Source organism: Silurus aristotelis (genome assembly GCF_946808225.1).
Source record: "Silurus aristotelis genome assembly, chromosome: 17".
NCBI classification, from domain to species: domain Eukaryota; kingdom Metazoa; phylum Chordata; class Actinopteri; order Siluriformes; family Siluridae; genus Silurus; species Silurus aristotelis.
The window spans coordinates 11,231,632-11,245,545 of NC_139590.1; the positions used below are offsets into that span (position 1 = coordinate 11,231,632).

Below are 13,914 nucleotides of genomic sequence, written 5' to 3' on the forward strand. Positions count from 1 at the left end.
CATTCACAGGCTCCAAGCTCATTTTGCTTAACTATAAACCGATTGCCACAGTAAGCCTAATTAATTGTATATAGGAGTCGATGTTACCATTAACTCCAAGCAAACAAAAAAAAACATAATGTGTTTATATAAGAGAAAAAAATCTGCATTTTTGTGGGGTGAAAGTCCAATGCAAAAAAGTTCCTCAAAGATTAGAATTATTCTTTAAAAGCATGTCCCTATTTTGTTTCTTTTATTTCTCTTTCACCACTGATTTGCAGTTTCGATTTTTGTCAGTAATTTATAAATTTATCATGCATTTTTGGTGTTAATTAAAGCATTAAACAATGTATATTACTATTACACATATTGTGGCCAATTCTTATCAAAACTAACAAATTGACTAAAAAAAAAAAAAAGTGAAAATGGCAAGTAAATGAAACTAAGTTGAGGATCCAGCTTTGTGATGTCAAAGGAGAAAGCATTCTTATTTAGCAGAAAACAATCAGGCGGTTTCAAGAAAGGCCCCAGTCTTTAATCCTCTTCCAAACTTGCGGTAACAACCATATATATATATATATATTTTTTTTTTACCTTTTACTTCATCCACCATATATATTCATATACCATTTAGTTCATTATCTATTATTATTCAAATAACTAGGTTCTTTCTAATGTTATAATATAATGATGATAAAACCAGTCAATCTATTTTTTATTTAAGTATTATGATTTATTCATGGTCCAGGTTTTAGCCTGTTCATGACCTTCTAACACGGAAAGTCAAGAAGCTTTTAAACCGCCTTCCATAAATAGTTTTGACACTATTATTACTTTTTACAAATCACTCTTTTACAAGTTCAAAACAAACTACATTGTTCTCATTCATGCTTCAAATATATATATATTCTAACACACATTAATCATTTGCAATGTATATACTGATTTGTCTGTATATCCCAAAAATACATGATAAAAACACATGGTAATGCAAAAAAGATTAAATATAAAAAGTACCACACACATTGAATAAACGATTTGTTCTTTAACAGCATTCAAATAAAAATTGCCACCAGTGATAAACGTCAGATGATGTAAATATCCAAATCAGCTAACATTTGACCATCTTCTATTAAAGACCCTCTATAACGTTTCATTTTATTGAACGCACCCTAAGACTCTGTTCTGTTGCTAGGCAACAGATGCTCGAACGCGTTCATATGTAAACAACCCGAAGAGGTGAGTTAGTTTTTTACTGATTCGTTCTTTTTTTTTTTTTTTACTTTTTTTTGGGGATCTTTCGTATTAAATATGTTTATATTGTTATTATTGTATTGCTTTTTACTAAAATAGTAATTCTGGGCTAGAAGGGCGAGTTCTCTGCCATTCTCTAATGAACTGCATTGGCTTAAAACCTTGGTTCGGTAACCTTGGTTAGGTAATGGCGCAAATCATATCACATAATCTGAATAGAATAAAATTTATATAATGTCTAAAAGACAAATATATCAATACTAATTTGCGAACAGGTTATTATAGTAATACAGGTATAATTGTAACAAAGGCACAGTGAACTGCCCTGAAATATTTTTTTGTTATATAATTACTATAATAAATTATATTAATTATTACGTTAAGCTATTTTTTAATCTTGTTAATATGAGGGAGGGGATTTATGACGCTTTAACAGCTTGCAAAATGCATTCTTATCAGTGGTGGGCTGTGAGGGCCAGCAAGACCTTTTCTGCACTCTATCAGAATCACTGACTTACATTTTAATATATTTTAATCCATGAATATGTATTAAATTATCCCTAATAGTACATTATTTTTATTTCATAGCTTCTCTCTTTGGTGTGCTGCTTCTGCTGCACCAACGAGTGAAAGTTTACATTGAATTTTTTATTATAGGTAAAATATTACTCCAGTAAAAGTGCTGTTTTAAAACTTTTACTGGAGTAAAAGTACAAAAATATTTGCCTTTAAATGTCCTAAGTATCCAGTAATACTGCTGGATTTTTTAGCATCATATTTTATATTGCCTGAAACTGTTGCTTTAATTAATCTGACTTTACCCATTCAGAAGGCCTCTAGCAGGCATGCAAACACAGTATTTCCAGCATTTTTAAGTTTTTTGACTAAATGGTCAGAGAATGCGCTAATCAGAGCTCACAATCCGCATCTGCTGCAAACTGAAAAAGCTCAAATTAGTTCATGTGGATTTAATTGCTGTTGTTTTTCCATTCCTGACAGAGGAGAAGAAATTGATTTGGTTGCAGGTATACTTACAAGGCCATTTACAAGACAGACTCGAGAAAAGCTGTACATCGTGAGGAAAGGTCAGCCCGAACAGTCCAAAGCTGAACCATTAATGCTTTTGTGTTTTCTTTCACAAACCTACATATAAGTTTGTGGTTGTCTGAAAAAACCTGCAGCAGAATACTGTACAAAAATCAATTTTTTTAAACATGTGACATACAGAGACTGATTAACAAACATTTATAACTAATAGCTAAGACTAATCTTCTTACACAAAATCTGTCAAGTTTTGATCAAGTATTCACAATTACATCTGAAGTCTCAACATTTTAAATGTCCAGATAGCCTAATTAAAAGACAACAGATTTAGTTAAGAAATGTATCTGAATCACCAGGATCTGTCTTATTCACCATTGTAATTGTTTATGATTAGGCATATTAATATTACTGCCTCCATTAATCAGTGGAATTGAAATGGAGAAGAGAATCAGAAAAAAATGTCAGTTAAAATTGACTTGTAGTTTTGCTAATAGGAAATGTGAATGTATGACCATGTGAGAGTTTTTTTTTCAAGGGACAAATAAGCAAACACCCTTTAATACTCATTAGCTTTTTCAAAACAATTCGGATACTGGGGCAAAAAGATTATTGTGACATAAGACAGTCAAGGCCTGTATTGTGAAAATAAATCATACATTTTATTTGATTTGAACATGAATTATTGAGGCACTTGAGAATGGTAGATATACCTGGGTTTTGCAAAAAAGGGAGGAATCACAGGCCAGAAAAAGGCAAAAAACTAATACAGCATCACTAAACAGCAAGAAAGGAAACTAATGAACAGGGCAACTAAAATACCCAGTGGTATTTGCATATACTGTGTAATAACAAGGCTAGTAATATGTGTCACACTTTTGCAGAATCATCAAAATGAACGAAATATATAATATGAAAGAGTCCTGCGTAATTAATGAGGAAATGCTGGAAAAAGCAATTGAAGAGCAGGGACCTAAAGAACAGGCTGGATGTATAGTCAAAGAAGAAGTCTTAAATTACAACAGAGTGTCTCATCTGCGCCTGGACTACAGACGTAAGATTTGTACATACCAATGCGCACGTTTACATTGTTGATTCTGCTGTATGTTTGACTTATTTTATTATTTTCAGACATCTTGAAGATAGAAAACCTATGGCAATTAACGTCGTTAACCAAGCTTCAACTCGACAATAATATAATTGAAAAGATTCAAGGAATAGAAATGCTTACAAACCTAGTATGGCTTGGTGAGTTCCACTTTTTTTCTTTAGAACATTGAAATATTCTAATGTTTAAATGTTACAACTTGATCTTCTATTTTAATTGTTGTCATAGACTTGTCTTTCAATAATATTGAGGTGATTGAAGGATTGGATACACTCGTGAAACTTCAGGACCTGAGTTTGTTCAACAATCGCATCTCTGTAATAGAGAATATGGATGCACTGCAAAACCTGCAAATCGTGTCAATTGGTAACAATTTAATCAAAGAGTTAGAAAATGTAAGTCCAAAAACAGTTTAAATAATACTCTGTTAATTGTGAAGATTGTAAGACAAGAAATATATTATTGTTTATTAACTTTATGCTCAAGCAGTGGTTCTCAAACTTTTTCTACCATTCCCCACTTTAGAGGGGGGTGAATTTACAAGCCCCGCCTCCAAGCCACCCCAAAAATTGGCAATGAAAAACTTAACATTTATTTAAATTAAATTAAATGTATTGAAATATCAAGTTATAAACCAATTGCATCAAATAGTGTCAGGTACAAAAATAGAGAAAATATCACTTTACCTTACTGTCACTTTGCAATCTGTGCATAAAAAAGAGCAAATACATTTTGCAAGAGTGATAAAGAAAGTCAAGAACAAAAAGAACACATCAGTATGTTAACGTTATCACTGCAAGTTTTTTCAAAATTTGTACCTTGTTTTCAATGAAGCAACATCTGAACAGCCCATCTCACTATCCCAACTTACCGGCAGTAAGCAGTTATTTTTGCACAATAGAACTTTTTTCTCTGTAGTTGCTTTAGGTGTATGAACTTTATTATCAATAGAGAAAATTATTAATGAAGATTAAAGAAAAAAATCAGAAATGTTTGCATTTATTGCACCCAACCTGTCATGTCTTTATTCCCCACTAGAGGGACGCGCCCCACACTTTGAGAACCAATGTTATATAGTTACTTATTATATAGAGAAAATATATGTATGTGTGAATATACACAAATGTAATTTCAGCTGCTTATTTGGATATGTTTGTTTGTATACTGTACTTGATGGTACCGGTTTGTATCTTTTAAGAACTGCTGGTTTGCTTATATGGCTATATCTGGATTTCTATAAAACTGCTTTCTGTTTAAAACTGCTATATAATCAAAAATAGAACCCAGCCATTAGGGGGGCACAAGCCAGTGTACTCTTAGTGCCGGTCCCAAGCCCGGGTAAATGGGGAGGGTTGCGTTAGGAAGGGCATCCAGCGTAAAACATGTGCCAAATCAAATATGCGGATCACAAATGAGAATTTCATACCGGATCGGTCGAGGCCCGGGTTAACAACGACCGCCACAGGTATCGTTAGCCGACAGGGTACCGGTGGAAATTGGGCTACTGTTGGCCGAAGAAGGAGAAGGAGAGGAGGAAGGCGTCTACAGAGACGGCAGGAAAAGGAGCAGTGTAGGAGAGTAGAGGTTCGGGTTGGTACTTTAAATGTTGGTACAGATGGTGGTAGATTTTGCTAAAAGGATGGAAATGGCAGTGGTGAACACGTATTTTAGGAAGAAGGAGGATCATAGGGTGACGTATAAGAGTGGACGAAGGTGCACACAGGTGGATTATCTTCTGTGTAGGAGATGCAACCTGAAGGAGATTGGAGACTGTAAGGTGTTGGCGGGGGTCAGTGTAGCTAGACAGCATCGGATGGTGGTCTGTAGGATGGTTTTGGAGGCGAAGAAGAAGAGGAGGAAAGTAAGGTTTGAAAGAAGAATAAGATGGTGGAAACTGAAGGAGGAAGAGTGTAGTGTGAGGTTCAGGCAAGAGGTCAGACAGGGGCTTGGTGGTGGTGAAGAGGTGCCGGATGATTGGGCAACTACTGCAGGAGTGATGAGGGATGCAGCTAGAAAAGTACTTGGTGTGACATCTGGAAATAGAAAGCAAGACAAGGAGACGTGGTGGTGGAATGAGGAAGTGCAGGAGAGCATTAGGGGAAAGAGGTTGGCAAAACAGAAGTGGGATCGACAGAGTGATGAGAAAAGTAGGCAGGAGTACAAGGAGATGCGGCAGCAGGTTAAAAGGGATGTGGCGAAAGCCAAGGAAAAGGCATATGAGGAACTGTATAAGAGGTTGGACACTAAGGAAGGAGAAAAGGATTTATACCGATTGGCCAAGCAGAGGGACCGAGCTAGGAAGGATGTACTGCAAGTTAGAGCAGTAAAGGATGGAGAGGGAAATGTGTTGACTAGTGAGGAGAGTGTGTTGAGAAGATGGAGGGAGTATTTTGAGCAGCTGATGAATGAGGAAAATCAGAGAGAGAGAAGGTTGGAGGATGTGGAGTTGGTGAAGCAGGATGTAGATAGGATTAGTAAGGAGGAAGTGAGAGCAGCGATTAAGAGGATGAAGAATGGAAAGTCGGTTGGACCAGATGACATACCGGTAGAAGCGTGGAGATGTTTAGGAGAGATGGCAGTGGAGTTTTTAACCAGATTGTTTAACTGGATTCTGGAAGGGGAGAGGATGCCTGAGGAATGGAGAAGGAGTGTGCTGGTACCGATCTTTAAGCATAGGGGAGATGTGCAGACCTGCAGTAACTACAGGGGAATAAAGTTGATCAGTCACACCATGAAGTTATGGGAAAGAGTAGTGGAAGCCAGGCTGAGAGAAGAGGTGACCATTTGTGAGCAACAGTATGGTTTCATGCCGAGGAAGAGCACCACAGATGCCTTATTTGCTTTGAGGATGTTGATGGAGAAGTATAGAGAAGGACAGAAGGAGCTGCATTGTGTATTTGTGGATTTAGAGAAAGCGTACGACAGGGTGCCGAGAGAGGAGTTGTGGTATTGTATGAGGAAGTCAGGTGTGTCAGAGAAGTATGTGAGGGTGGTGCAGGACATGTATGAGGACAGTGTGACGGCAGTAAAGTGTGCAGTAGGTACGACAGACTGGTTCAGGGTGAAGGTTGGACTGCATCAAGGATCGGCCCTGAGCCCTTTCCTGTTTGCAGTGGTGATGGACAGGTTGACGGACGAGGTCAGACAGGAGTCTCCCTGGACTATGATGTTTGCAGATGATATTGTGATTTGTGGTGAGAGTAGAGAGCAGGTTGAGAAGAGCCTGGAGAGGTGGAGATATGCGCTGGAGAGAAGGGGAATGAAAGTCAGTAGGAGTAAGACAGAGTACATGTGTGTGAATGAGAGGGAGGGCAGTGGAGTGATGCGGTTGCAGGGAGAAGAGGTGGAGAAGGTGGAGGAGTTCAGGTACCTGGGGTCAACAGTGCAAAGTAATGGAGAGTGTGTTAGGGAAGTGAAGAAAAGAGTGCAGGCAGGGTGGAGTGGGTGGAGAAGAGTGACAGGAGTGATTTGTGATAGAAGAGTATCTGCAAGAATGAAAGGGAAAGTTTATAGGACTGTGGTGAGACCTGCGATGTTGTATGGATTAGAGACAGTGGCATTGAGTAAAAGACAGGAGGTGGAGCTGGAGGTAGCAGAGCTGAAGATGTTGAGGTTTTCGTTGGGAGTGACAAGGATGGACAAGATTAGAAATGAGTTTATTAGAGGGACAGCGCATGTAGGATGTTTTGGTGACAAGGTGAGGGAGGCGAGATTGAGATGGTTTGGACATGTGCAGAGAAGGGACATGAATTATATTGGTAGAAAAATGCTGAAGATGGAGCCACCAGGTAGGAGGAAAAGAGGAAGGCCAAGGAGGAGGTTCATGGATGTGGTGAGGGAAGACATGCAGGTAGTTGGTGTGAAAGAGGCAGATATAGAGGACAGGGTGGTATGGAGACGGATGATCCGCTGTGGCGACCCCTAATGGGAGCAGCCGAAAGAAGAAGAAGAAGAAGATATAATCAAAAATAGATTAGTGGCAAACAAATACCCTACATGTAAAAGATGTTTGTGGACATCTGACAATAAGATTATTTGCTTTTTTTAACATTACATTCTAATTCAGTCCTTATTTGCTGTTATAATAACTTCCACTCTTCTGGTAAGATGTTCCACTAGATTTTGTTGATTTGTGAAGGGTGTTAAGTTGTAAAGATGTAGGTTGAGTGTGTTGCCTGGGGTGCAGTTAGTGTTCCAATCCTAAAGGTTCATCCCAGAGGTGTTCAGTAGGTATGGGGTGAGAGCTCAAAAGCAGGCCACTCATGATCTTCCACTACAACCCATGCAGAGCATATCCTCATTGAGCTGGCTTTGAGCACAGGGGTATTGTCATGCTGAAACAGGTTTGGGTCTCCAAGTTTAAGTGAAGGGAACATGTAGTTTGACCACATCCGAAGATCCTATGCAATTGTGTGCCTCAGACTTTGGAGACAATAAGACATATGTCAGTGTCCCAGTACTTTGGTTCATATAGCGTATTTTACATCCACAAAAGAACAATTATCCTGCCTGATATGCAATATTCCCTCTCATCCCCACTCTGTTTTAGGTAACATACCTAAGAAAATTTAAGAATCTGCGCACACTTGACCTTGCTGGAAATCCAATGTGCAATGATAACTACAAATTTTTTGTGGCTGCGCACCTGCCAGACCTGGTTTACCTCGACTACAGGCTACTAGATAAACAAACTGTAAGTGAGAAATTAATGTATTAATTACACAACTTAAGAGTACACAGTGATAGGAGAAAGCATTGTGCACGAGTATGCAAGCACCACAAAATATCTACTTTTGAGGATTTCCTTTGATGTCATTATAGTCAATAAAATGTTACTATAATTTATGTAAAAAGTTGAAGTTGAGAAGAAATAATAAAACACACACTCTTTTCTCTCTCTCTCTCTCTCTCTCTCTCTCTCTCTCTCTCTCTCTCTCTCTCTCACTTTCTCTATTTCTCTCTAACATGCACACACACACACACACACACACACACACACACACACACACACACACACACACACACACACACACACACACACACACACACATCCTAAAGTAGGAAACTATTTCAAAGAAATATGACAATTTATTATTAAAGAACATCAGGTCATGTTTTGTTCATCAGCTTAAAAAACATTAGTGACAAGAAATGGCTCCAGTTATCAAAGTCAAAGTCAAAAAGTTATCAGAGTCTTTTTGTGTTACAAACAAGATAACAACATGATAAAAACTAATCTTGTTACAAAGAAATCACAAAACACAATGTTTTGACCTGTAAAATTGTGGAAGGAAAACAGTCATCTCTGTTTCCTTCCAAAAATGCTAAAACAAAAAGTCTACATTTCAGACATGCTCACCGTATCTACACACATTTTTTTAAAACTGTGAATTAACTGTTACTATTAAAGCATATTTTAACACTCTGTGATTTAGTTTGCAGTTGACACTACTGAGAGAGCTACTATTAAAAAAGATTAATGAAGTCCTTCCAATAACTCAGAATTAAGAATTCAATAGAACAATATGTACATCACATAATAATTATCCTACAATATACGACATGGGATGTATAATAGTAATTACATTTAATGCAGTCATTTTCTTTTTTTTTGTTATTCATTCTACTTTGTTCTCTGCTTATTTCCAAGCGAGAAGACGCATATTCCCAGTATCAGAGTTCAGTTGAAAAGATGAAACTCAGTGACTTGAAGGACCAGAAGGTAGCAGAGGTTCAGAAGAAGATGGAGGATGATCTTCAGCTGCATAAGGTGACGATCCTTAAAATGACAATAGCTATTTAGATTATTATATTTGTTAATATTAAAACGTTATACAATATATAAAGGGGTGTGATCTACCAGCACTTGGTCTATCACAACTGAAGGCTTTTTCTGAATGAGTGTAGCACTTTGTGTGATCAACAGTGGTCTATTTATACACTGGTAGTGAGGCATAACATGCTGAGCAGGGGAAGAGCTTGCATAATCAAGCTCTTCTTGAATAGTTCAATCATCAAAAACATTAGTTAACTGGGCTCAGTGCCTACACCAAATGAGTGCTAGTAAGCTAACTTTCAAGTAAAAACAAAGATCAGTCAGATGCAATAATGGTGTTCTGTTGTTTTTGTTTTTAAAATACAATCACTGATTTTATTTAACAGCAACAAAATGTGTCTAATTGTACCATAACAATGATAATGAAAATATTATTTGAATGATCCCTGCTTAGCACAAATTAGGCTGAAGAGACTACACATTTCTTAATAACACAGCATGTTACAATTTGGTTGACATGATCTTATTAATACTATTTTCTGAATGAAAGTTTATTAATAGTACCAATTTCTTCTAATTTGTTTGTTGCAGGATGCATTTGTGGAATATTTGAATGGGCTTTATCTATTTGAAAGCCTGTTTGTGGATGATGTTGAGGCATCTAAGTTGGCACACCTTCCAGGGGTTGCTACACTACTGGAATCATATCCTTACTTTGCAGTTTATTTCTTAATTAGGCTGTCATAATACTCAGACTGATGATTTTATATATATATATATATATATATATATATATATATATATATATATATATATATATATATATATATATATATGAACATGGCTTTCCTCCTCTTGGCCAATATAAAGATCAGAAAGTCAGGGTTCAGCTTGTCTAATTAACATGGCTGCCATTTAGTAGCTTTCGATAAAAAAATATGCAGGTTGTTAAATCTTTAACATTGACTATACAGTTTGCTAAAATTCACTATCCATCACTCTTTACAGTTATCTTGCTAATTATTCCCTTGTTGTAGCTCAAACACGAAAAGATTACGATTTCAAGTTTTAATGTTTCCATTTCAGATTTAAATTCAGTATAACTCCACCACAAGCTGTTCAGCCCTGCCCCATTTCCTAAAAAAAGTCATTTATTTGATATACGTCATTAAAATCGTTCAATTCAAATCTTCAAATCTTCTTTAACTCCATTAAAACCTATCAGACAGAGTTGGAGGCATTATGTGTGCAGATTTTTGAAGCAGGTTTAACAGAACACACACAAAGGCAGAATGAGATCGAATGCTTCTTCACCTGCTTCCAAAAGGCCAGTGCTGACAATCAGCAGAGAGGAGCTCAACTAATAACTGACTTTGAGAGGTCCAGGAGACAGGTATGCTCCTTTTTTACCTCATAGCCTCAGCCTTAAGCAGAGAGCAGGCAATCACTAATCATTTTTATTGCTGGCCTCATAAATGACCCAAATAATATTTGATTGTTGTAGGTGATGGCTGAGATGCAGCAGGCTGCAGACCACAATTTGTTGAAAGCCAGACTCAAAGATGATATCATGCAGATTCATGAGACTCTGCTAAATCTGGAGATGCAACTAGTGGCTCAGTTAGAGGTATGATGGGCAACTATATATACTATATAACTATAAAACTGCTCCTGAATGACAATGCCTCTGTGTACAAATCAACATCTAGAAATACATGGGTGTTAAAGAAACGGTGTTGTGGATGTATTTTTTATTTTCTGTAGTTAATAACATGTAAATGATAAGACAAACTAAGTTTAGGGAAATAATCAGCTCCAAAGTGATAGAGCACCACAACACCTGTTACTGAGTATTAGCACATCTTGTAATTTTGCATGTCTACTTTAAAACAACTACATTTTAGTTGCTTCTACTTTATATATTCATTTAACTGTTCATATAAATTGTATGCATTTTTCCTTTCTCAGGACGTCATCAAAGACTTTGAGAGAAACATAGCAGACATGGTTGTAGGCTTTGTGGAACATGTGCAAGGCATATATCCTTTTAACAACAACTTAACAAATCCAGTGTCTGATCTCTGGTCAATGTCAAACATTAATGTCAAACAAATGCACTTTTCTTTAACTCCGCTGCACATTTGCTCAGTGTCGAGATCTGGAGAACCATCATCATGAGAATGTGCTGGAGATTGCTGTGGCAACACTGGAAAAAGCGGCTAAGAATGAGCTAGAAGAGGATTTGCCTGATGATGTGAAGTTGGTTAGTAGAACAACAGATAGATCTAAGTATATACTTCTAGATAGAGGTAATATTACAGAGCTATAAAACATTCTCAGAAAAGAAGTTTGGTCTAACTGATCAGTGATTTGTGGTCTAGCTCTTTGTTGACAAAGACATGGTGATCAATGCGGTCAGTGCGTCCCACGACATACACCTTCTGAAGATAGACAACAGAGAAGATGACCTCTTGACACGGATCAACAGCTGGAAGAATACACTAATAAAGATGGTAGGAAAGAGTCAAAACCTATTGAGCCTTTTACTTAGGCAGGCCTTTGGTGAAGGACTCAATACAATGTATTATATTACAGTGCACATGAGATGAAGAGATCTGCTGTAATATTGCTCTGATATTTTTGGTAATAATGTAAGCTGCAGTATAAATACATGTTTTTGTGTCAACAGATACAAGATGACGAGGTTAAAAGGAATCGCAAACGCATCTCAGAGATTCATACATATATTGATTTTGCAAAGGACCAACTGGAGGAGACACTGTTGGATGATCACCAGAGAACAAATAAGAACTGACATGAATTGCCACTAATTCTGATAATAAAATCTTCTTCTTCTTTCGGCTGCTCCCTTAAGGGGTCGCCACAGCGGATCATCCATCTCTATACCACCCTGTCCTCTACATCTGCCTCTTTCACACCAACTACCTGTCTTCCCTCACCACATCCATTAACCTTATTCTGATAATAAAATAAAACATCAAAACAAGTATTGACAAAAAAATAATATATAGCAACATGCCAAAATAACTGCAGTGTTAGAAGAGGTATATGTCTAGTGAATTAGGCATCGTCGGTTGTGTGGGTATGCACTGAGGTGGGGTGTGGGGTGGCTTTGGTTCTGTGTACTGACATTTTGAGGGGCAGTGGCCCAAACCAAAAAAGGGGCACTAAGGGGATGGGTGTTTGTTAATACAAATTATCCAGTTGCTATAAATACATGGGCAAAAAAGAAAACAGCACACTCTTGAATATTTCCAGATTTTTTTTTTTTTTTTGCTGTTTTTCCACAATTACACATTGCTGATAATAACAGAAACTGTTTACTGTTTTACATTTCATTTAATTTCATTTCATCTTCTCCCGCTTATCCGTAATTCGGGTCGCGGGGGCAGCAGTCTAAGCAGATTCCCCAGACACTTCTCCGTGTCCAGGGATCAGGCTGTCAAGGCCCCCGCCTTCGACTGCTGCCCAATCCTCTCAGCACCGGTCCCTTACGGTCCCTCCTGCAGGTGGTGAGCCCACGGGAAGACCGTTTTACATTTTGATATTTAAATGCTTCATATATTTTTCATATATTTAGAACATATATATTACCATTTTAACTATTTATAGGTCTACTATAATATGATTTTAATAATATATATTATAAATACGATATACTGTTGATTACTAGTATCAACTAAGACACATGATTATAATGGGAAATGTGCTTATTTACAGTGTGACAAACTTTATAATTTACAGGAGGATTTATCAGCTGGAGCTTTGAATCCATGTTTGCAATGCTGAATTGCCTTTAGCGGCCTCCTTTCCCTCTTTCTCACTCTATCTGTCTTTGTTTTTGTGAAAGGGTTGTTTTTTTTTGTTTAAAATGTGTGCCAACAACAGCAACTTCTGTGTTATTTATATTAGATCTGATCACGTCCAATAATTTGATTAGATATTCAAATTTTAAGAAGGTGGATATTTGTTCAAGTTGTAAGCACTTTTAGAAAACTAACAGCAAATCATTCGTGAAAGAAGTACAAAAACAAACTAATTCATCGGATCAACCACTGACTGTAATGTGGATTGGGGGTCAGATAGATGGACAGTATTGTCACCATAATGCAAAGTCAGTGGGAAAGTAATTTAGAGACCATGAAAGTCAATAAAATGAAAAGAAAAACAAACATTTTAAAGTTTGTATTCTTTATATGTAGCAAATAATCCACGGCCTGCTACTGGTCCACCGTCCAGTGCTTGGGGACCCCTGCTTTAACATTACATTTCTGTGTCCTTTTTCGTACTTCTTAGGCATGTCTGCCACCTAGAGGGGGTGGTAGGTGTTGCAATAACAAATAGAGATTATCTCAGGAGTTCCCCCTTAAAACAGACCCAGACTCCAGACAGAAAATGACATCAGGATGAATTTCCTCTGGGCAGCATAATGTAAAGCCTTGAACATTTTTTTTTCCTTTTTTTTCTTTTCTTTTAACAAAGGTTCCTATAACATTTAGATAACCCTGCAGTAACCCTGCGGATGGTTTGGAGAACGTTTCTCTAACGTTATAGAAACCATTTCTGAAACATTCCTATACAAACTATTAAATAATAATAATAATAATAATAATAATAATAATAATAATAATAATAATAATAATAATAATATATTTGGCAATATGTTATAGTGCATGTTTGCACAAGGTTAGTTTGATTTTAATAAATCATGTTTAAAAGCAAGCTGTTATTAAAA

At 36.9% G+C, this 13,914-nt stretch overlaps 1 protein-coding gene across 1 annotated transcript; it reads left to right on the top strand.

The window, feature by feature from the left end:
• Positions 1-1,129: 1,129 nt before the first annotated feature.
• drc3 (dynein regulatory complex subunit 3) lies at positions 1,130-13,351 on the top strand. Its single transcript, XM_083566670.1, has 15 exons — positions 1,130-1,218; positions 2,233-2,318; positions 3,159-3,328; positions 3,406-3,522; positions 3,611-3,777; positions 7,932-8,075; positions 9,033-9,152; positions 9,750-9,862; positions 10,377-10,551; positions 10,663-10,785; positions 11,127-11,197; positions 11,298-11,421; positions 11,540-11,671; positions 11,848-12,504; positions 12,708-13,351. Exons 3-14 carry the CDS (start codon positions 3,169-3,171, stop codon positions 11,971-11,973), a joined length of 1,572 nt encoding a protein of 523 aa, XP_083422796.1. The 5' UTR covers positions 1,130-1,218; positions 2,233-2,318; positions 3,159-3,168; the 3' UTR covers positions 11,974-12,504; positions 12,708-13,351.
• Positions 13,352-13,914: the final 563 nt, after the last annotated feature.